Source organism: Gastrolobium bilobum, unplaced genomic scaffold (assembly GCF_033153095.1).
Source record: "Gastrolobium bilobum isolate Gb01-03AN ecotype WA unplaced genomic scaffold, APGP_CSIRO_Gbil_v1 utg2831, whole genome shotgun sequence".
Lineage (NCBI taxonomy): Eukaryota > Viridiplantae > Streptophyta > Magnoliopsida > Fabales > Fabaceae > Gastrolobium > Gastrolobium bilobum.
The window spans coordinates 237,400-263,165 of record NW_026899212.1 but is presented as its reverse complement, the minus strand read 5'-3'; the positions used below and the strand labels follow the sequence as shown (position 1 = coordinate 263,165).

At 35.2% G+C, this 25,766-nt stretch overlaps 1 protein-coding gene across 2 annotated transcripts; it reads right to left on the bottom strand.

The window, feature by feature from the left end:
- Window positions 1–296: 296 nt before the first annotated feature.
- On the bottom strand, window positions 297–24,666 carry LOC133288290 (serine/threonine-protein kinase STY46-like). 2 transcript variants are annotated; one of them, XM_061486013.1, is made up of 16 exons: window positions 24,210–24,666; window positions 23,898–24,012; window positions 22,344–22,453; window positions 22,096–22,218; window positions 21,225–21,297; window positions 16,252–16,362; window positions 15,788–15,838; window positions 11,753–11,892; window positions 11,494–11,601; window positions 8,601–8,674; window positions 7,945–8,120; window positions 7,286–7,381; window positions 2,611–2,691; window positions 2,311–2,361; window positions 917–1,057; window positions 297–810 (listed from the first exon to the last, which is right to left on the bottom strand). In XM_061486013.1, the coding sequence occupies exons 1-16, from the start codon at window positions 24,389–24,391 to the stop codon at window positions 784–786; spliced, it is 1,659 nt and encodes a 552-aa protein (XP_061341997.1). In that variant the 5' UTR covers window positions 24,392–24,666; the 3' UTR covers window positions 297–783. The 2 variants fall into 2 exon arrangements, 1 of the variants encoding a protein (XP_061341997.1); XR_009748349.1 differs by lacking the exons at window positions 297–810; window positions 917–1,057 and adding an exon at window positions 6,933–7,025 and having other exon boundaries at window positions 2,310–2,361.
- Between the last annotated feature and the right edge of the window lie 1,100 nt (window positions 24,667–25,766).

Below are 25,766 nucleotides of genomic sequence, written 5' to 3'. Positions count from 1 at the left end.
TCTTTTTATAATAAAACCCACTCTGTGACAAATAATTTTTTTTTATAATAAAAGCAAAAAAATATTTTTCCCATACTTTATTGGATAAAGTTATCCTAGTAACCACTTATTCAGTGCACATTAAACATCGGACAAAATTTGAACTTACCAAACCCATATAATTTCCTACTTTTATCCAACCCCGTATCATATTCGTTTTATATTTTCCACCAAATCAGTCTTTAGTTTCGTTATCTGTATAACTATACTGAAGACTGATTTGTAGGACCAAACAATAAATAACTCAGAAGGAAATATGTATAAAAATAAAAATAAAAATAAAAAAATATCAGAAGGAAATAATAATACAAGGAAGGCAAATGTAACATTTTCGACTAAGCTAGTTTAACACCGGAGCTCATCGCTCCATGTCTGCCATCCATTTACAATACGATACATTAATGCTCAACATAATTGATCTCACTATGCACTTCATTGATTACATAGCTGAAATTTCAACAGAACACATTTCAATAGCCGCGTGGAACGCATTCCTCTTGTCAAAACAACTTTTCACAGTGAAGTTTGACGTGATTTTGCCTGAGATATATATTTTCTATTATCAACTATAACATTAGTATGCCTCTTTACATTTTCTCACTTTGTATATGTCAGCTTCTGTGAACTCCTTCGAAAAACTCTACAGCTATTTTTGCATAGCTAAGGAGGGAGGGGAACAAAAAGGGCAGATTCTCGCCCAACAGTCGGAGTATAACTGGAGTACAACATTTTGTGCTGAATATGTCAAGCACCGTTAGCTTCCGAATCGTTCTACAATTTGCACATTTAAAACTATAATCAGGCCAGCTAATTTAAATGTTTACTACATAACAAAAGATGGAATAGTTTTCAAAAAATAACAGTTAATATAATTTACCTCAATTTCTTGTAAAAGATTTTCAAGTTCAACTGTTATCTCATTGAAGGATGGACGACTGCTTGGAATTGCTTCCCAACATCTTTGCATCAAATCTAATAGTTTAGGGTGTCCATGCTTTGGAAGTTCTGGTCGTAGTCCCTGAAAGGATGCACAACACCACAGCTGGGTCAGACACAACGTGGATACCCGTTACATGAATACAGGTCCAACCTCATTTTACTGCACATATGCTATCACAAGCATGCATTCACTGAGCTAACATAATTATTTTTGTAGAAAAAAACAATTCTTTCACGTAAGCTTTATTTGTTGTTGATTAGTTTATTTTTTCTTTTAATTGTTTATTGCTATTTTTTAATGTATAATGTTTTATATATATATATATATATATAGGGATAAGATATTGTGACAACCAAATAATGTTACTACCAATGTTACTACCACATCTTAACCGTTGATTTCCGTCAATCAACGGTTATCATTTTTCAAATCAAACTCATTAATTAATTATTAAATCGCAATAAATGATAACCGTTAATTGGCGAAAATCAACGGTTAAGATATGGTAGTAACATTGGTAGTAACATTATTTGGTTGTCACAATATCTTATCCCATATATATATATATATATATATATATATATATATATATATTATCCATTTTTTTCCAATCTTTTTGTATTTTTCATTTGGGTTTCATATGTTACGGGCCCTAATCAATTGTTGATGTTGAAACTTTATTTGTTGTTTACATATTGAAGCTACAAAGTTAATAATTTACCGTCAGATAGAAAGAAAGAAAAAAGCTTGAAATGCTTGCACAATTACAAACTTATAACTTCATGGTCAACTTCACCAATTACATTCTTGACGATCCTCTTATTGACCTATGACTTCTATCATGTTAGCTTTATGTGACTTCAAATTAATTCAGCATTTATCTCTTCCTAATAAAATATGAGATATGATAGAAGCAATCACTGAAGACTATTAAAGTGAAAAAAAAAATTCGAAACTACTTAAACCAAGTCATGTCGTTCCTACTTGAGGACAGAACTTAGACGGCCAATATATACTTCGTAACAATCGCACATAATATAGTTATTTTCAAATAAGTAAGTACAAAGAATCTTTTACACAACTAATATGAGGCACAAAAACATCAATTATTGACTTAAACTTTGCTTTAGTTGAAAGGAAAAGCCAAACAATATCTTGTATCAGCAAACCCCATTTCAAGATTTACAAACAAATGGAGCAATAAAGCACTACTTCGTAACGAAGAGGCATGTATACAATTAGGTATGGTGTTACCATGCAGCTTTACAGCAATAAATTATTGAGGTTTCAATTTTACGCATTAAAATATCATTGATAAATAAAGAGCAAACCTGTCTCACACCCAGGGCAGCTTGTAATGGAGTCATGGTATCATATGGTACCTGAAATTCCAGAAGAAAAAATTGTTTTTACAAGAATCTCCTTGTTAAATAAAAAATCATACAATTCAAGGAATGAGAAAAGAATATAAAAGCACTCCTCATTAAACTGACTAGTGAGGGTAGAGGTGAAGACAATTTTTGTACACAATCTTACTCTTGCATAATTACAAAAAGATTGTAATCCAAATTCAAACTCAAGAAGGAATATAATAAGAGAATAAAATATTATACTTCCAATTTAGAATATACCTTTGCTGTCACTAGTTCCCACAGTACTATGGAAAAACTGAATATATCTGCTTTCTGATCATAGGGCTGATGGTTTATCACCTTGTGAGAAAATCCATTAACAGTAAGATACTGAAAGTAAAACCAGAACAAAAACGAATATATCACATGGCAAGTACGTCTAATAATAATGAGACATCTCCGAGTATAGAAAAGAGATTCTGTGTACTAATTTGTTCTGCTCATTTCCTTCCATTCTAGCTTAGGCTTAGGCAGAAAAGGAAATGGAGAGGAAGTAAAATGTCTATTGTGTCCATTATAAAGCTTAAATCATAAAAGATGACGAATAAAACAGCATCATATTCTCTCCTATTCGGCTATTGTAGAAATGAATATGTAAGGAAACTCCCAATAATTCATACCTATGTTAGAAGAAATAAAAAAGGGGGCAGACCAAGTGGACCAGGGGGAACAAAATAAACGAATGTAATTAATGGGTGGGAATCTGTTAGTATATTCCTAACTGTCTTGTAACAGAATTAGAAAGAGTTTTGGTTTAAATAAGGAGAGGAGAGAAGAATAAGGAGATCAAGAATTTTGTAATCAAGAGAGAGAGAGAGTAGGCCAGAGACATTCTCTGGAGAGGAAGAGTTTTAGTGTAACCTTCATTGTATGCTTCTTTGAGCAAGAACATTTTCTTGCTGTCCTGAATAACATCTTGTGTTCTCATCATATTTTCTGTTCTTTTGACACTAGTACATTACAACTGATATCAAAGCTCCGTCCAGCGAGCTCTTCTATGGTTTTGACAAGGATGGAGACCAGAGTTGATTCACTGGAGAGGAAATTGAAGCGTCTTGCAAACTGATTGGAGCGAACCACCAGAAAATGCGAGATGAGTTCCAGCTTCGTGCAGATACCCAAGAATTGCAATTACAAGATTGAGGAGCTGATAGAAGGCCAATCCCATGGGCAAACGACTGTGGGTACATCATCAGTCTCTTTTGGTGGACACCCATAACAGAGCAGCAATGACCCAATCGAAAAGAAGCAAGAACAGTGGAGGAAATTGGAGATTCCTTTGTTATTGGGAAAGGAAGCGTGTAACTGGGTAAATCTTGTGGAAAGATATTTCGTGTTGAAGAAGGGGGAAGAATTAAAGGCTATGATGGGAGCCAAGGAAGGGAAGGCACTATCTTGGTTTCAATGGTGGGAGATTGAAGAAGGTGGAAGAAAGAGAGTGATTACAGGTGGTGATGGGAGCCATGGAAAGGAAGGCACTATCATGGTTTCAATGGTGGGAGATTGGAGCAAAAGCACCTACATGGGCAGATTTTAAAGCAGTGGTTCGCAGATTTCAGCCAACCATGGTACAGAATCCATATGAGATCCTCATGGAGCCCAAACAAACCACAGAAATTGAAGAATACAGGGCTGAATTCGAGCTCTATGTTGGACCTTTGAAGTGAATACCTAAAGGGTATTTTTTTTTTGAATGGCTTACAAGAAGAAATCAGGGTTGAATTGAAACTTCATTCCACCACTTCACTGCCACAGCTAATGGATTTCGGGCAAATTATTGATGAGAAAAACAAGTGCAGTCTTCCAATAGCTAGGACTGCTACCTACAAAAGTGGGAGTTGTGCTGCCATCTAGAATGACGGGAAATGGAGATTCTGTAATAGAATCAAACACTAGCAGATATAGTGGGGAATAAAAAGGGCGGACTAAGGGGTTTAGGAGGCTGCCAGAGGCTGAATTCCGAGAAAAGATTAAAAGGGCTTTATGTTTTAGGTGTGATGAAAAATATTTACCTGTAAAAATAAGAATTTTCACTTGATGTAGATGAAAGAAGGGGATGGTAGTGAAGAAGAGGAGGAAGGGCAAGGACTGGTGAATGGGCAATCTCAAGCGTTGCAGCTATCCATGCACAAAACTAAGGGGTTGACATCTAAGAGATCACTCAAGTTGTGGGGGAAAATCGGAGACAAGGCAGTAATTGTGTTGGTAGATTATGGAGCTTCACACAATTTCATATCTTCAACACTGGTGCAAGAGATTAAAGCACCTATTATGGTGAGACACCCATATCAAGTGGAAGTATGGTATGGTAAGAAAATCTCTTTTTGAGGGAGTATGTTCAGAATTGACTCTATGGCTCCAAGAGTGGCCAATTCAACAGAACTTTTACATTTTTGAGGGGAGCTGATGTAGTTTTGAGGATGGAGTGGCTAGCCAGCCTAGGAGAGATGAGGGCTTATTTCAAAGATTTGACTATTAAGGTGGAGACTGATGGAGGATTCAGGGTGCTGAGAGGAGATACGACTTTATTAAGAATTGCAACTTCTCTTAAGGGTGTTGTTAAAGCCTTGTAAGATGAAGGACAAGGGTACTTCATTGACTACCAAGAACTCCAAGTAGAGTCAGCTGCAACTGAGATAGTTATTGGAGCATTTAGAGGAGTTTTAGAAGAATATGCAGATGTTTTTGTAATGCCACCAAGACTACCTCCTAACCGAAGGCACAACCATGTCATTGTACTCAACGAATGCGCTGAAATCCCTAATCTGTGACCAACAAAATGAAATTGAGAAATTTGTTAATGAAATGCAAAGTGCTGGTATCATTAGACCTAGTATTGATCCATATTCAAGCCCTATGATCCTAGTAAAAAAGAATGATGGAGGTTGGAGATTTTGTATTGATTTTAGGGCTTTGAATAAAATAACAATACCGGATAAATTCCCTATAGTACTCAAACATTCAGCAATTCCCTCGTCAGTTGAAGAGGAGAATTTGATGGTTGTGGACAAAGATACTTCGTTAAATGACCCGAAAACTAATTTGTTGCAAGCTCAAGACTGCTTGTGTTTCTATGCTAATAAGCATCGCGGGCACCTAAAATTGCAAGTGGAGGGTTTACTTAAAAAATACAGCCTTACTGACTTAACTCTCTGGCTAAGAAAGTGAATGGGAAGTTAAGTCCTAGATTTTATGAGCCATAGAAAATCGAATGAAGAATAGGGACATTAGCATATCAGTTAGAGTTGGCACCTGACAGCAAGGTGCATCCTGTTTTCCATGTCTATACTCAAGAAGACCCCTCAAGCTCAACCTGAACCACTACTTACTATGTTGTGTGAAACTCGGGGGCTGCAACTCCAACCAGAACAGGTGTTGAATTATAGGGTGAATCTTACAGGAGAGGCAGAAATGCTCATCCACTGGCAAGACCTACCATCCTTTGAAGATTCATGGGAACCTTATAACACTATTCAGCAGCAGTTTCCAAACTTTCACCTCGAGGATAAGGTGAAAAGTTTGGGAGGAAGTATTATAAGGAAAATCCCAATAATTCATACCTATGTTAGAAGATATAAAAGGGGGGCAGACCAAGTGGGCCAGGGGGAACAAAATAAACGAATGCAATTAATGGGTGGGAATCAATTAGGGAATTTCTAACTGTCTTGAAATAGAACTACAAAGAAGTTTCTGTTTAATTAGGGAGAGTAAGAGAAGAAAAAGGAGATCGAGAATTTTGTTATCAAGAGAGATAGAGATAGTAGGCCAGAGACATTCTCTGGAGAAGGAGAGTTTTAGTGTAACCTTCATTGTATTTTTCTTTGAGCAAGAACATTTTCTTCTTGTCCTGAATACTGTCTTGTGTTCTCATCGTATTTCCCATTCTTTTGACACCAGTACATTACAGAATAGAAGTTTTATTCTTACAATACCCAGCTGTCAATTCTGTTAGGAATAATAATTTTAGTGTGTTGAGAAACCCAAGGCGGGAGAGCTTTGAGCAACTTCTGATTAGCTTCAGAAATAGTTTACAGGAGTATGAGGACAGTTTTGTAATGGAGGGTTATGTCCGTTTCTTTGATGTAATTGTATGGACACCAAGGAGATATATGTATATATATTTATTATCAGATAGAATTATGTTCATGTCCTTGCTTTGGAGCTCAGCACATGCCAAGGTTTCTTTAATTAAGGTCACTGACATATTTTGAGAGAAATTAGAGAGCTCTTCTACATTAATAAATGAAATTCTTTTTCCAATGTTTATTTTTATAAGAATTGTTTGAAGAGAATATCATATCCCCTCATTCTTTTCGCCCTTCTTTCCTCCTAATAAGATCTCTTCTTTTATCTAATAAACAAAAAAGGCATAATAACACACAGATAGATAAACAGTTTAACAATAGGGAAAAAAAACCTCAATACAAATACCAACATCTGACTTATAAAATGAGAACTTGACACAGCATGGCAAAAAACATTAATAGATAGACATCAGACATCTCTGTACAGAAAACTTCAATATTCTTCTGAGATTTTACCATTTAGAAATATCACAGCACAAAGTAAGAGTTGTCTTCATCAGATGTACAAGTTTGAGTCTGAAGATAGATTATTGGAATTCCTAAGAGAATCTGTCATGGTTTATGTGTGTTGAAAAAAGAAATGCAAATTAAATTTCTAGAGGCCAATAAGAGTCTCCATAGAGCAAGTGAAACTCAAGTAGTCAACACTCAACAGAAGGAATATTTAATTGTTATTATTAAAGCCCTAGCACCCTTGGCTTTGCAATATCCATTACTTAATCACCAACGTTGATATGAAAATATCAAAAAGAACTAAAGATTTTTTTTATTTTTTTTATTTTTTTTATTTTTTTTTTCAAATAACAAACCTCTGGTGCCATCCATCTATACGTTCCAGTTTCTGCTGTCATTACTCCCCCCTGATTTAGGAACCGAGCAACTCCAAAATCTGCTACTTTAACAACCTAATCCAGAAAAAAAAAAGTAATTAAAAAATTAAATGGTATAGAATTTTATAAAAATACATACATATGCAAGAAATATTTCCTCCAAAACAAAATAAATGTTATTGTCAATCAGAATAAGAAAATTTTGAAAATTCTGCAGAAGCAGTTCATACAAATTACGAGCAAGTCATTATCCATAGATATATTATGATATGAAACAGGATTCACTGTTTCTGAAAGTTCAATTTGCTCCAAATTTCATATCACCTTGTCAACTAATACTATTTATCATGTACTTTGGGTGAATCATAATGTCAATTAAACATATGTACTACAATTATTATGAAATCTGTCATAATTCATCAATAAATTGTTCAGAAAAACCTGTGGATAATTTATCTCACAATTATAGAATAAAAGGAATTAAATTAATTTATTGGGTTACAAATACAGACACCCAGATAATTGCATAGATCTGGTTCGTTAACGATGCTTGCTTACAAGAAAACGCCCATTTTAGTAAAGGGTAATGCTGTATAGTGTAGAAAATTAATAGTTTCAAACTCTCAATGAATTCTTACATTGTGTGTATCCATCAGCAAATTGGCCGTCTTCAGATCCCTGTGAATTATGTTGTTTCTATGCAAATACTCCATACCCTTGCAGACATCAATTGCAAACTTTAGTAATTGAGACAGCTCCAACACATTATGATTTTTGTGCAAATAATCATACAGACTTCCTCCAGGCATATACTCTGCAAGAACAGAAATTTTAAAATATACTGACAGATTAAATTGAAACGAATAGACAAATTATACAATAAAAAAAAGAGGTACAGTTTTCAAAGTAATCAGTTATGTTCCTGAGCTTATATCAGTTTAACTATACAAAGCCAAATTAAAGTGTATGCCTTCAAACAATTTTAACTAAACATTCTTCCAAATACTTAAGAGAGCGAGCCTTTTAGTAAGTAATAAGGTAGCTCCCCCCCCCCCCCCCTCTTCTCACAAAGTTATGGGACTAACTTCTTGAATCCTGTCGTGAACATAGAGGCCCTCCGAAAATTTTTATTGGCAATTGTTATTCTATTAAAAGGGGCCAAGAGGAGTATGGATGTAAGAATAGTGTTTAGTTTTAAGTAAAACATCTCCAAATAAGGAATGACTATTAATTCCATATAAAATTGGATAACGTACAACTATATATCTGCGGAACTAAATGGATAGATCTATACCTGTTACTATACACAAATGTGGACACTTTGTACATGCACCAATGAAACGAACAACATTTTTATGATGGACCTGCCTGCATTCAGAAATACAAAAGTGAAAAATATTTTAAGGGAAGAGAGAGGCAGATGGACAGAACCTAAATGAGAAAGTGAGCGATGTATTTGATCTCTAAACTTATATCCTAAAGATGTATATGATAGATAATATAAACAAAAGCAATGACAAACATAGTTGTCAGAGTCAAATCGTATGATTCAATACGATTCGGCAAACCAAAGATTTGCATGATGTCATGAATTGGAGATGGCTTTGAATCATGTGATACATGCATGAATCAGTGTGATTTCGTATCACCCATATGAATCACACGATTTAACAATTCGTTAATTTTTTATTTTTTGCTTTTCTTTCATCAAGTCTCATACAAGAAATTGAAATCTAAATAAGCTTAAATTGTTAAATAAAAAGGAACTAAAAGAGTGCTACTGCATGCACCCTATTTGATTATTCCATTACCTTGTTTTCATGCTTATGAAACATGAGCTTCACATAGTTACTCACATATGCACCCTATTTGGCTATTCCATTATTGTGTTCATTCTTCTGAAATAGAAACTTCACACAATCACTTGCTCACCTTATGCACCTTATTTGGTTATATCGTTGCTCTATTTTTGTACTACAAAAACATAGGCTTCATGCAATCACTTCATGTGACTAGATCATGAGACATGATTTATTATTTTGTTTAGTGAAACTTATGGTAAAGTTATTTCGTCAATTCTTATTTTAGAATTATTATCTGAGTATTATACATCATTTATATGATAATATCAAGCTATTTTTTTATTATATCTCTGCATTTTACCATTTAGTATGCCTTAATATTAGAGAAATATAATATAAAATCATTAATGTGGCATTCACCTAATGACTTAAACTTTTGAGTTGAATTGGTTGTTTTCATAGTAGTTAAAAGCGGATTGCGGCCTGTTGTGCCCAACCCTGAAAAACGCTATAGCGCTATAGCGGGTAGCGGTTGCGAAAATAACGAAAATCGCGGAATAGATTAATAGAACCTAGATACACCACACATATATATGCTAAAAAATAAAAACAATCAATAGTAACAAAATAATTATACAATAGTAACAGTTATTAGTTTATTTTTATGTGATAGTAACAAAATAATTATACAAGATAGTAAAAAAATTATAACTATAACCTCCTTTTTTTAATTTATAATTTTTTTTTTCAAAATAGATTATTTTGTATTTGAATACAAACTTTAAAATTATTTGAAATAAAAATTATGTATTTTTTTTACTTATTTTACAAACAAAAAATTATTAACTTTTAAACATTATTAAGTGTGTTTAATAATTCACAGTTTGTAAAATAAAAAAAGTACAAAATTTTTATTTAAATAAATTGAAAATAGTGGGTAAACATATTTTTGTTTCCTTTTCAAAATTAATCTAATCAGAGGTGTCTAGCAAATAAACATGGGTTTGTTGTGTGTTTCAATATATGTATGAATGAGCCTAACATATGATCACAGCAGCATTAACCTATTCTGAGAGTCAGAAAAAAAAGGAGGATAGAAAAATAAGAGAAGAATTCAGGAAAAAAAAAAAAACCAAAAAAAAAAGGAGGGTAGAAAAAAAGAGTAAGAGAAAACAAAAATAGGAGGGTAAAAAAAATAAGAGAAAAAAAAATAAGAGGTTAGAAAAAAGAATAAGAGAAAATAAAATTAGAATGTTACTTACTAGAGCTGCCAAGTGCCAACGAATAAAAGGACAAAAAGAGAAGCAGGTCCGTTGTGGAATAGAAAAGAAAAATATAAAAAAAAGTGGATCTGTTGCTTTTTGTAATCGGTGAAGTGGGTATGTTGCTTTTTGCAATCGGTGGAGTGTGTCAGTATATATAAAAAGCAGAGGGTTCAAAAAAGATGAAAAGAATGGCCCATTACCCTTTTAATAATAAAAAATTAAATGTCAAAAATATCTACTTTTTTAACGCAAAACAGTGTTTCTTCTCTCTATTTACTTTCCATCCGCGATTTTGAGCGAGACAGACGCGATCTCCGCCATTTTTCTCCGCAATATCGGCCGCTTCAGACGCGACCTCTTTCCATGGCGGTGCGGCGCGGATTCTCGTGGTGGTCCTCCGCATTCCGCGAACGGCGCGGGTAGCGCCGCTTTTTGACTTCTATGGTTGTTTTACATGGTATTGGAGCCTATGTGACCAAGTGGTCATGAGTTCGACGCCCAGGCAAGTGGACATGTGCATTGTTCATCCTTTAAGCATTGGCTTTATGTGAGGGGACATAGTAGAGAAACATAATATAAAACCATTAATGTGGCCTTCACCTATCAATTTAAGCTTTTGAGTTAAATTAGTTGCCATACACTTAAGATTTATGGTTCAAAAATTAGCTGTGTTTGAGGGTTTGAATTGCAATTTGATAACCTTGATGACAATAAAAAACTAAGTAGCAGATGGAGCAATCCCAACATAGAAAACATCAATTGAGAAACTAAAAAGTCTCTAGTAGACTGGTATCCAATCCTTGAAGTGTTAACCAATTGAAAAGTTATAAGGATGCAGCCAACTAAGCATTTTGTTAGCATGATCTACGCACTTGCCTATTCTTCTTTCCTTTTGGAAAAAATTAAGACTGATTGTAGCATAACACACCACTTCTTAAGACTTGCTACTTGAGTTTATATTTTAATGATAATTATGAGTTTAAAATAAATAAAATCTACTTACAATACGAACAAATGTTTGATAACCTTTCAGGAAGAGAACTCATAAGAAACTCTAAGCAGAAAAACATAATATGCACTATGCAGTATGGTCTTAAACTATGAGCAGAAAAATACTGACCTCAGAATTGCTACTTCTTGAGCAAACTCATCCTCTAAGGCATCATTCAGTTGCTCAGATCTCAGAACCTTAACAGCAACATCTTCACCAATATAAACTCCACGATATCTGAGTATGAATCATAAAGCCAATTAGAAGCAAGAAAGATGAATGTTATGATATAGAGAGGAATAGAAAGAATACAACCAAGGAAAAGAAGTAAAAAAAGGAAAAAAAACAAAAATAAATAAATAATTAGTGGTAAATCAACCCAACTCACAAATCTCCACAGGATCCAGATGCTATTCTTTCTCCTATCTTTAACAACCTCCTGTCTATTTCCCAATCTCCAGATTTTCCTTCTGCTGCTAAGGCTTTCTCCACAGCTGAATGAGAATTTGAAGAACGAGACCATGACCCCTAGAGAAAGGAAGAAAATTCAAATCCACATGATCATTGGAAACCACCAAAACTCCTCAGCAGAGTGAAACCACTCGCTTGCATAACCTCTACTGTGGAAATTTCATGCTTTTGTTCAACTATGTATTGATTGTGATTTGAATGAAATTTAACATCAGATTTCTTTCTTTTCTTTTCTTTTTTAATTATGCTTATTGTAATTTTTTTTTAAACCAACATCACGAGTTATGGTTGTTTCATGAGATCATATGAAATATACATTACATTTACCATTAATAAAGTGGATTTCTGATCAACAAAGCGGGTTTGTTACACCCTAATGATGAGTGGGTTCCTAACACATACTCATAGTTGGCCTCACAAGGTTTGTTACACATGATGTTTGTATTAAGTATTTTTGGAGATTGGACAAGCGGTCATTAATTTTTACACAGTGCGGTTGCTTGGCAGCTTTGGAATAGACATATTGGCATTTTGCGTAAGTAGTGGGTTTGTCAAGCTTTTTTTTTTTTACCATTTTTTAAATTATCCACCTTATAGGCTTTGGTGGCATGAAGGAGTGTAAGATATTTTGGCAATGGTGCTGGTTAAGCAGGTTTCTGGTGTACATAGTGGAAATTAGATGTTAGGGTTTTAATCAGATATTTCTTCCTTCCTTCATACCTTCCATGCAATAGAGTACTCATTTTGGCATCCCTGTGGGTTTCAGTGCATGATTTTTTTCAAGGAGTGGTTGGTGGGGGAGACTCTCTTAAATATACAATGGAATTGATATGGTTGGACAGTCACATGATAGAAGGAAAATAGACATCGATAGAACAAATTCAAAGAAACAACTAAACAGAAGCATTTTACTATGAAAACAGAAGTACAATGTATCAGTAATTACAATAACAGTAATGAAAGGTAATTACAGTAAAGGAAATAGACAATAACAGTGACAACTCTAGAGCATTCGAGAGGCCCTAGTCTCTCCCAAGTTCCAGCCTAATTCCAAGATCCCAGATGATCCCTCAAGCATCCAATGCCTTCCCTTTTTATTCCACTAACTTTCCCGCCTCTTCCTCCTTAACCGTTTTCTGTTGCACATCCCCTCCAGATCCTTCCCCTCCTAACAAACTCTCAGCTATCTGATGCAACAACTAGACCTGCTTGGGCTTGGGCCCTATTTCAGCTATATGGGTCCGTATCAGAAACCAACAGTTTGAGAGTATACTCTCAGGAATGTTCCAAATCAGATAATTTTTCAAGGAGTGGTTGGCACGAGGGATTCTCTAGTAAATATACAGATGGAATTGATACGGCTGGACAGTCACGTGATAGAAGGAAACCAAGAGTTTGGAGAGTATACCTATCATAGGAATGTTCCAAATCAGATATTTTTTCAAGGAGTGGTTGGCAGGAGATATCCCTGACCATATAGATATCCTTACCTACAGAAGGAGATAGAAAAGATGGTGCCAGAAATATTCGTGAAGAAGATAGTGCGCTTGCGTGGTATATCCTTGACCAATTTGAGTGACCAAGATAAGACCTTAATTAGTAATGCTAACTAAGGGTATAAACCCTAAACCTAACCAATTTGAGTGACCATAGAATTATGATTTCTTACCTTGGGCTGAGTATTGGTACAATGCTAACTTCCATTTAGCTGCACAATGTACCCTTTTGAGGTGGTATATGGGAGACCCCTTCCTGCCCTCACAAAATTCATTATGTAAACTTTAGTAGAAGCCTTAGCACAAGATCTTATGGATTGTGATGAAGCTCTGAGACAACTTAAGTTTCATTTACACAGGGCCCAATCACACATGGCTTGCAAGGCCAACAAGCATTGCAGATAGTCAGACATATAGGTAGGAAACTAGGTTTATCTTAAGATTAGACCCCATAGACAGAGTACTATGCCATCTAGGTTACACCCGAAGTTAGCAGCAAGGCTTTATGGGCCTTATCTTGTGCTTAAGCAAATTGGAGTTATTGCATTTTTATTAAAGTAATGAAAAGGGGCTTGCATTCACCCCACCGTTCATGTTTCATAGATAAAAAAGACAGTAGGTGAACATTTCGTGGAGGAAGAATTGCCAGCTGATATTCAATTTGATGGATTTAAATTTACTCCAGTTCAGGAGTTGGGATTCAGGACTGTCCAACAACAACAAGGGGAAAGATGTTGATCAGATCTTCATTCAGTGGAGGGATCAACCTCATGAAGTGGCTTCATGGGAAGATGACAAGATGATTCATGGTCAATTCCCTGATTTTAAACCTTGGGGATAAGGTTGATTTTCAATGGGAAGGTATTGATATGGCTGGAGTGTAAGAAGCAAACCGACAATTTGGAGAGTATACTCTTGTAGGTATATTCCAAATCAGATAGTTAGTTAGTGGATTTTATCATGGTTGTTAAGATCGCGTGTAAAAACACAGTATCGGTCGATCTTACGTTTTTTGTAGTTGCTGCGATCCAGATCGTGAGTAGTATTGTTTTCTTCTTCAGTTGCGTGAGATCATCATGCAAGAACGTGGAATCGGTGGGATCGTATGATCCCACCGTTTTTGCGATTCAACTCAAATAGCCCCAAATGTCGACAAGAACAAAAGGACAGCCAGTTACAAGTTACAACAATGGTGGGTTTCATCTCATGGTAAAATACCTTGGACTGACAAAGGAAAAGACAAAAGGCCAGATCTGGGCAACCATTTCAGCCGGTGTAGATATGAACTTGAACGACCAAGATAAGTATGGCATAGAGAGCGAAGAAGATATGTGTGTAAATGAATATAGCTTTTTCGTTGGTCTTCTCTTCGTGCCACCTAACTCTAACTGCTTACCATTTCCCAGAAAGGAAAACAGCAACCCCGGTTGGAGCAACATGATCAACACCACGCCGATTAACAGTAGTTCCCAATCTGCCATTCTCTTTCTTTTCTTTTTTTTTTGCCCAATCCCAGAAAAAAAATGATAGATCTTTCTTACCCAGAAAAAAAAATGGTGACTTTCGATGGTGAAAATGGTAAAGGTTGTAGCTTTGGTATTTTGGGGGATAGAAAAGAAGAAAACAAAAGGACTGGTATTTGTCGTGGTTATGCTTCTCTGCACCCGAAACTAGAAAATGAATTAATTAACTTTTATTTAACTTATAAATGTCAATTTGCTTTTACGCCTTGATTTTAATTATGTAATTTTTTTTTTTGTAATCACTAATTTTTTTAATATTATATTATATCAATAGTTACGATCTTACGATTCGTATCAATCTCACGATTTACAATTTTTTTATTCCCTCCCGATCTTAGGTAAAATCTCATTCTTAACAACATTGGATTTTATGATTGTTTGTCAAACTAAGGGGAAATTGAGTTGGCTTTCGTGAATGGGGGGGAGGATTATTATTTTGTAATAGAGGCTAAGGAATACCCTCAGAGAGAGGCTGAGAGAGTTTTTCAGTTAGGGACCCTGTCCTTGGCAAGAACGCCTTCTTGTATTCCATTTCTCTCATTAATAAAGATAGCCATTTCTTTTCTCACTACCCAAGCTGTTGGAACATTCATCAGGGTTGACTGGAGAGTATGTGGTCTATATCTTTTCAGTCGCTTTCTCTTACTAAACAGTTGTTTTACCTAAATTTGTTATCAGTGGTCTATTCCTTCATATCCAGTTTTGGAATCCAAACATTTTTCCTTCCTAAAGCCCATACGCATGAGCCATGTTTTAGGAAACTTTAGACTTTAGAGTTATTACTTATTTTTCTTAAATATATTCCATGAAAAACAAGCCAATGAATATAAAAAATCATTCGTTTATTCATTCTTCAGAGAGGTATAATTCCAAAATCTCAAACAAAACCAACATATGAATTTGCAGATACAAAGTCAAGGAAACACAATGCACCTCACTTCTTGCTACAGCTTTTTCCATAGCATCATACAAATCATCTGTTTCCTGAGCACAAGATTGCAAAGTCAGGGACATTTGGAGTCAGCACAGATCCCTGTCATAAGAGAAATATAATAACAATGCTCCTTAATTAACCTACAAGATCAACTCCTGGTATAGACCAATTCATTTTTTTTTCTAAATTAAAAAGTCTGAAGAAAATATTATTTATAAATAATCATGATGCAGATGCCACATTTATAAATAATTGTGTTCATCTGCCATCAAAGCTCAAGATAACATAGTAGAATTGAACCACCAAGTACAAAATTGTATATTCAATTATCAAGTGTATGCAACAACACAAATGCCATTGTAAAATTAGCATTAATGAACAATAACAGGTTTGAAGATACAACTTTACCGAGGTCTGCAGGGGAAAGAAAATAGTATCAAATTCATCATAAGTAGCAGTGTACCTCTACTGGCCATCCATCCACCACAAACACATCAAGGGAGTAGCCATCAGTTGTGGAGAAAACATGTGCTTCACGGATGTTAAGCCCAATTTCAGACAGCAAAGCAGACAACTAAAAGAAAATAATATCCATCAAAAGAAATCATGCTACCCATCAATTATATTTTAAGGCATTAACAAACTAAAACCTCATACTTGAATATGTCAACAGAATGAAGCTACGTTTAACAAAGTAAAGCCCCAATTTCCACCCTCAAGCTCTTATGTAAAATCCACTCTAGTTATTTACTTTACACACTCAAGCTCTTTTCTACCCAATGTTTTCTGATTGTGTAAGGCTAAATTCTGTGATACCCTTCTGTGATGCCATTCTCTCTCATATTTACATGATACAGCCCCTAACAGAATCCCACTCATTCGAATCTAGCAGATTCCATCACCTCTTTCTTCTAACAGATTAGTTATGCCACTTTTAATTCCCTATGGCCACTTCTACAATACACCATTGCCACGGTTCTATCACTTTCACATTGCTTCAATTGGCTTCTGATGGGAGAACTGCAATACATGAACCCAATTTAAATGGGCCAGCAACAGTAAGCAAGCTAGAACAGAATGGGTTCAAGTCTAAACCAAACAAACAACTTCAAGTGTATATGAGGAAGCATGTGAGGAATACTAATCCAGGTCAGCCAAGCCAGAAAGGATAAATATAATATTAGTTATTTGGGGATAAGTTAGTGGAGGTTAGTTAGATGAGAGAGAAGAATAGAATCAAAAGAGATATGGTGTATAAATGATTAGGGAGTCATTTAGTACGGGGCATGAAAAATGTTTGTTGATTTCTGCTTAGCAAAATAGGGGCGTGGACAATCTTTCTCCAGAGGTGGGAGCATTTGCTCTTACTTTTTCCTCGTTATTCTCCTTCTGTAATTTCCTTTTTCAATCAATATACAAGAACTTTTCTTTGGTAGGAAAATTATCCTTTCAAATTAGTGCTTTCATTGAGAGCTTTGGCTGATTTGTAAGGGAGAACGGTGCATGCTTACGAGGATGACTTCCCAAAAAGTAGACATGCTTTGGTCTTCTTTGATGATATTTTAGTGTATAGCCACTCTTGGGAGAAACATCTCAGCCTTCTCAGAGAATTGCTGGAATTATTGCCTCACCATCACTTGTTTGCTAACTATAAAAAGTGTCTTTTTGGCCAGCTTTCTGTTGATTACCTTGGCCACATTATTTCCTATAAAGGAGTATCATTGGATCCTTCCAAGGTCCCAACTGTGTTGGAATGGCTCGTACCTAAGAATGTCGAGGGAGTTCGAGGCTTTTTCGGTTTGCAGGTTATTGTAGGCGATTTATCAAGGACTATGGCAAGATTGCTCATCCTCTCACTGAACTTACTAAATGGGAAGGTTTGTTTGGAACAAAGAGGCTCAACAGGCATTTGATGAGTTGAAAAAGTCGCTTACAACCTCTCATGTCCTAACATTACCAGACTTTACAAGAGATTTTGTTATTGAATGTGATGCCTTCGGTAATGGTCTGGGTGCTGTCATTATGCAAGAGTAGAAGCCTATTGCATACTTTGGCAAGGCCTTAGCTCCCTCTAACTTAGCAAAGTCTGTCTATGAGAAAGAAGTTATGGCTCTAGTCTTGGCTGTTCAGCATTGGCGTCCCTATTTGCTTGGGATATCTTTTAAAATTTTCACAGATCATAAGAGCTTAAAACACATGTAAGAGAAAATGATCACCACAACCAACTAACATCCTTGGTTATCTAAATTGATGGGGTACCATTTTGAAGTAATTTACAAACCGGGTCCAAAAAGTAAAGCTGCCGATGCACTCTCACGAATGGAGGATCTGGCAGAGTTGCATCATATTGTGTCTGGTTCTTATGGGTGGACTTAGATGTGGTCAAATCTGAAATTAAAGCTGATACTTTTTTGTCACAGCTTATTGCAGATTTACAACGGGATCCAGCAGCTAAATCTAGTTTTACTATACATGGGGACTTGCTCTTTTATAAGAACAGGCTAGTATTGATACGAACCTTGGGAGAACCTCACCCCAAAAGCTAGCTTGTAAGGTAGGAGAGACCAAAGTTCATATAAACCCCACACCAGATCCTTAAGTTTCCGATGTGGGACTCAAGTCTCATACTTGCAATTGGATCGTAACATTCTACCACGCTCCGCAGCATCGGGGCCCACGTGGTCTGACTTTGCCCTAGTCTTTTACTAGCCTTGGGCGAACACTGCAATGTCAGGGTCACCAGCCGCACCACTTGATTACAACTGAGAGACATAATGGAAGGATCTGATACCAATTGATATGAACCTTAGGAAAACCTTATCCTAACAACTAGCTCATAAAGTAGGAGAGCCCAAAGACCATATAAATCCCACACCAGAATCATATGTTTCCGCTGTAGGTTTCCAAGTCTAATACCTTTCAATTGGATCATAACATCAATTGATACGAACCATGGCAAAACCTCATCCTAAAAGCTAGCTCGTAAGGTAGGAAAGCCCAAAGTCCATATAAACCCCACACCAGAACCTTATGTTTCTGATGTGGGACTCCAAGTCCCATAACTTGCAATAGGATCATAACATCCCACCACGCTCCGAAGCCCCGGCGCCCACGCGGCCTGGCTTTGCACTAGTCTTTTACTAGCCCAAGGAGAACATTGCAATGCCAACGTCACCAGTTGCGCCCCTCGATTGCAACTGGGTAACATAGTGGAAGGATCTGATACCAATTGATACAAACCTTGGGAGAACCTCACCACCAAAAGCTAGCTCGTAAGGTAGGAGAGACCAAAATCCATATAAACCCCACACCAAATCCTTATGTTTCCAATGTAGGACTCAAGTCTCATGCCTTGCAATAAAATCGTAACATTCCACCACACTCTGCAGCCCTGGCACCCACGCAGTCTGGCTTTACGCTAGTCTTTTACTAGCCCTGGGTGAACATACAATGCCAACGTCACCAGCCACGCCACTCTATTGCATTTGAGACATAGTGGAAGGTTTTGATACCAATTGATACGAATCTTAGAAGAACCTCACCCTAGCCCTAGATAGGAATATTGGGGTTTTGATCTTGAAAGAGGGTAGGATAACAATTTATATGCATGCTAAGAATAGATGTATATTTAATTGCAGATGCTTAAATTATTGGGTTCATTGCTTAATGCCATTAGGAACATTGCAAGGAATTGGGGTTCCAATTGGGGTTAAAGGGTTAATCTTGCAAGGAATTGAGAGTTAACTACTGAATATTTTAGATAATAATTTATCTGAGTAATTATATAAATGAATATTGTAAATCAATCCAGAGTAAGAAGCGGGAATCATTTGGTGAGTGCACTCTAGCTACAATGCCTTCTCATATTTTTACAAAATCAATCTCTGTTTTATTTCTCATAACAAAAAGCCAAAAATAAGCCTTTACTTTTAGTTCTTATTTTTACCCAAATCAACAATTCTCACAAACCTATTTGAATTCCTCCCATCTTAAAAGGACAATTATTTGATATTCGATCCCAATCCCTGTGGAGACGATACTTTTCTTATCACTGTATTACTTGTGGGATCGGTATACTTGCCGGTGAGCATCAGTAGCCTATAAGCTGCAACTTCCAGACATTACAAGAGTGCATCCTCTTTTCCATGTGTCTCAGTTAAAAAGAGCTATCGGATCTGCTCAAGTTAAGTGTTATTTTCTTCCTAATTATTTTCTTCCTAATTTGGCAATGGATGATATGGATCCTATTCAACCTGAAGCTGTACTTGCAACCAGGGTTGTTCACTTTCAAGGGCAGCCTATTACTGAGACGTTGGTCCTTTGGAAATCTAAGCCTGTAGAAGAAGCGACATGGATCGAGGAGGATGTCCTCAAGGGCCAACTCCCTGATTTTTGCCTCGAAGAGGGTATTGATGAGAGAATTGCTATAGATGAGCCCAATTTAAATGGGCCCAGCAACAGTAAGCAAGCCAGAACAGAATGGGTCCAAGTCTAAACCAAACAAACCACTTCAAGTGTATATGAGGAAGCATGTGAGGAATACTAATCCAATTCAGCCAAGCCAAAAAGGACAAATATATTATTAGTTATTTGGGGATGAGTTAATGGAGGTTAGTTAGATGAGAGAAGAATAGAATCAAAAGAGATATGGCGTATAAATGATTAGGGAATCATTTAGTAGGGGGCATGAAAAATGTTTGTTGATTTCTGCTTAGCAGAATAGGGGTGTGGAGAATCTTTCTCCAGAGCTGGGAGCATTTGCTCTAACTTTTTCCTTGTTATTCTCCTCTTGTCATGTTAGCGAAATATAAAAACCATTAATATATTCTCACCCAAAAGGCTTAAGTTTTTGGGTTGAATTGGTTCTTTACATGGTATCAGAACCTCGGTATCACGGGTTCAATTCTCACCACCCCGGTTTAATTAATAAATAATTAAGTATTGTGGAGTTTTTAACACAGGTAGGTGGGCCTGTGCATTATCCACTCTTCAAGCCCAATGGGCTCTCGTGTGAGTGGGCATGTTAGAGAAATATAAAAACTATTAATGTAGCCTCACCCAACAACCTAAGCTTTTGGGTTGAATTGGTGGTTGAATTGGTTCTTTACATGTAATTTCCTTTTTCAATCAATATACAAGCACTGTTCTTTGGTAGGAAAAATTATCCTATCAGCTTCACTTTATCTTTGCTTTATATGACAATATAGCCTATAACTTCTTCATGAATCTCTAGTTATCAAATACCTTTAATTTTGAGGAAAGTTTTATTTCATTTCATAAATCAGTTAAGTTGATAAAACTATGGAAAATAAAACATATACAATTTATACAAAGTAGATTGAAAAGTTTTAGCTCATTTTATTTCGGAGTTTCAATTAATTTAGAAAAGATATAAAATTTAATAATAAACAGAAAAGAAAAGCTTTTCAAACATACCTGGCTTAAAAGCTTTGGCTTGTCAACAGTGGAAAATATTATTTCATGAACTGGGACACTTGAAAGTTCATGCCTACAATTTAATTCTAATGTTTAACTTATTTGCCACAAGCAAAAAAAATCTATTTATGCAGGTAACATTTGGAGCACAAGTAATATTTTATTTTGCAGTATAGTGAGATACTCATTGATAAAGACTCAAGATTAAAAGGTCCAATTCCTCCAACAACATGAAAGAAGGTTAAACTCTACAAGTCATAATGGATATATCCCTGAAAGCTGTAAGTCACATATAAATAACACATACATAGGTACACTATAAATGAAAAAATTAAGAAGAATTAAAAAATAAACAAGTTCAATAATACAAAACAAATGTTACAACCTGAAGGGCTTTCTCTATAATGCACACGATGCTTCTGTTGGGGCCTCTTGTCTACTTTACTTTATATGAATCTGGAAACAGACTGATACAAGAGGAAAAAACAGCTTCCTTCTTTCATTTGCTCCCTCCCTCCCCCCAAAATAAGATTAATTTCTCCCTTTAAGAGTTAGATATGCATGGAAATGAGAAAAGGCCACATAATTTTGAAACTGTTTTTGCTACAACTGCTATCAACATGAATGCATCCATCAGGATTATCTTATTCAACTTGTAATTTTCAATAGTAATAGATTTTGAATTATCAGAAAGTTACAGTTCTATCACACAGACACAAATTTGGCAACAGGTACAGAGATACTTTCCTGCTCTCCTAAGAGGACAAAATTTTGCAACCATAGCCAGTTTTGATGGATGTAGCAATATTGGTATTTCAAAAATTAAAAAGAAAAAGTAGGAATCAGCATTATAATTTTATTCATATGGTACCTCTGGGAAAAGTTGTCAGTAAGAAATTTTTCCTCTGTCTCCTTGGAGTTCTTTCTAACATCCAAATTTAGGTCCTCAAGCTTCGAGCAGGGCTCAAACTCAGTTGCAAGATCCCTCATTGTACTGATAGAAATGATATAAAATCATAAATTATGAAGAGACAGAATTGAAATTTCAAGCAACAGTTACAGGAGAACTTCCTGTAAATGCATGAGCATATTTATATTATACTTCACCGGATAGCATACCTCTTATGAGATGATACAGCTCCCCCATTTGTTGCATGTGAAGTTGACCCTAGGACAGAATGAGTATTTACAATTTGTTGATCTTCACCATCTGTTCTAGTAGAAATATTCTGCCCAGCAAATTGAGAGAAGAAGAAATTTGGTATAGACATGAAAAACTGACAGAGATATATGATAGACTTATTGCATGAATATAAAATCAGGCAAGTGAGAAGAGAACTGCTATCAAAATTGAAAGCATAATTTGTTTAAGAAAAGAAAAGATCAAGAATGGATGTATTAGAGAGAAACTTGGAGTAGCACCTATAGAGAAAAAGATGACAGAATTTCACCCAAGATGGTTGGCTATGAGGAGAAAACCAATAGAGGCCACACTAAGAAGATTTTATTAGGTGGAGGATAGCCTACTAAACAGATGTACAGGAAGACAAAGGAAAGGAAAACAACAGATAGCTTTCTGTTGTTGTTGTTGTTGTAATTTGTTTAAGATATAGTAAGATTGACACTTGCATGCCAAAGCACAAGTGTAATGACATGCAAAATAAAAAACAAGGCCTTCCAGGAAAGCAGATAACAAAAAGGTTTAATTGGAAGACATTGCAGAATTTCAAAATTAAAGCTTTTATATTAACGAATTTCAAATCTAAGTTCAAATTACAAAGTTATATACACAGACTAATTGAAAGCAGAAGCATTGCGCCTCCACCGAATGCTGATGCTGATGCAATAGCCACATGATGTAACCTTATTTTGGTAATAGTAGGAATATACCAAATAAAATTTACCGACATACGCACACTTGAATGTTCAACTAAATATACATATGTACAAATTAGGAAAGAGCAGGAAGTGAGACTCTTGCAAAGAATTCTTCTAACAAAGAAACAAAGACATTCAAACAAGTAATCTAATTTAGTTTACCTTTTGGATAGGCATCTAATATTCAGTATATATATATACATATATATATATATATGGGACAGGATCACTTGACACCAAATTTTAACTGTTAAATTCCGTCAATCTAATGTTATAATTTATTGGGAATTAATAATTAATTAATAAATATGACCTAATAAATTATAATCGTTAGATTCACGAAAATCACGGTTAAAATTTGATGTCAAAGGATCTCTCCCTATATATACCCAATAAATTATAACCATTAGATTCATGAAAATCAACGGTTAAAATTTGAAATCAAACTTTTTAGTTTGACACATGATCATGCCCCATATATATATATATTAAAAAAATCTAAAATTTTAAAATCAACAAAGGATCTGATACCTATTCAAAAGAATAAGACAATATTATTTACTAACAGAAATATGGAAACGTGAAAATTGTTTGAAGAAAGATTCAATAAAATCAATCATCAATGATTCTATATTACTTCAAGATAGCAGCAATATAAATGGATTATAGGGCAGAAGAAAGGGGATAAAAGGCCTTATCGTGATGCGCTACTCATATTGAATTTCCTAAGTTTCCCAGCAGCATTTTTAAAAACAAACTTCTAGACAGAAAATCTAATGTTTCGAATCAAATTACCTCCAAGAAGCGTATATGATAGACGGGGCGCTTGTCTGGGTCTCTTGCCAAAGCAAGAAGGGTCTGATGCAATAGAACATCTTCAGCTCTATCGATATTAACATCAAGTCCATAACTGAAACAACAGCAACAAATTGCTTAACAAGCGCACCACATATTCCACACTTTCTTTAATGACTTCATTTGCTTACACCTCATAATACTGACCAAACAAAGAAACATACGAGTGCATCCAAATATAATAATCCAAAAATAATAACAAAAAAATAAATAAATTGACAACACTGTGGAGCAGCGATGAAATTGATGAACCTTGGAGGCAAGCGATTGAAGTGAGCTTCCAGCTGTTCGCGAAACTCGGGATTCGACACGGCTTGGTCGTGGCCGGTTTCCATCAAGCGATTGTACACGTCGTTCCTCACATCGTAGTTGCTGTAACCGCTGAAGGTGCGCGGAGGCGATGAGCTCTCTCCCACGCCTTCAACGAAATCCATTGCCGCACGGTTCTTTTTCTTTCTTTCCTTCTTTCTTGCTTTCTTTGTTCAAGGTCGCATGGCCGGAAAAGAGAGTGGAAAAAAATCGGAAAAGAAAGTGCAAGAAAATAAGCTTAATTTCTGAGAAAATCTTGGCGTGCAGAGAGAATGAGTAAGGATCTTTGACTGTGGTGTGGTTAGAATCTGAGTGGGAAAGAAATTGAAGGGTTTCGTGATTTCAATGGAAAAGGGAGGGCAATTTCGTCCGCCGGGACTGCCTCTGCGACGCAGCAGCAGAATTTTAGGAAAAGAGTGAAGCGAAGAGAGAGAAAGACAAGGTAGTTATAACTTAGAAACGTGAATAATCTTATGTTACTAATACTAGCTCACGAAATATCGGAGGAAAAAAAACACAAAAATAAATATAATGGTTTTTATTATAGAATTATTATTTCTCATTGTAATAATAAATAATGTTATCGGGACTTATAATTTCCCTTCCCACAGAGCTCATACACTTATATACATAATTAAATCATTTCTGTAGTCACTTTACGTACAGCGATGACAGGTATATGGTTCCCCACATTTAATTCTTTCATCTTTGTTATAATTCTCTGCATTTAATAATTTCAAATATATATGACAAATATTTGATTGTTGCACGTACAGCAGCTGCAGAAATATAAACTTCATACATATATATATATATATATATATATATATATATATTTCTTGTAATATGATAAACATTAACTTCTATTATTGTTTATATAGAATTTGTTAAGTTTATTTTTATTTTATTTTTTATGAAAACATGATAGCATCATGTTGACTATTAACGCGAGTATTCAAATATGTTATGTAGTTCGACTCAGACTGCAGACTTTGGGTTGAAAGTGCTTTCAAAAAGAAAAATTATATTAATTATTATTAGGAAAAAAAGTATATAATATTATTTTAGATAATTTATCTAATATTTATTGAAACGACATCATTTGGAGTTAAAAAATTAGAATAATAAACACTATTATAACTCTGAAATAAATTAAAATTATAAATACATCATGATTTTTGCCTCAAAACTACATCATTTCGGCGAACATTAGATAAAGTTGTCTAAATTAACTTTAGAAAAACCAAACTCTTATTATTAATACAAATATATTTATTTTTATTATTATAAATAAATAAATAAAATTTGTAAAAAATACTTTAACCAGATAATGAAATTTTGAGGGAAAAATAAATTAAATGCCCTTGTTGTGTTGCCTTAAAAAATATTTTAGGGGAAATTAATTCACCTGCACAGATATAAATTATCTCATATTGCAGACTCAATTTTTGAAGTGGGTCCCACCACTTGAATTTTTTTTTGAAGTGGGTCTCACCACTT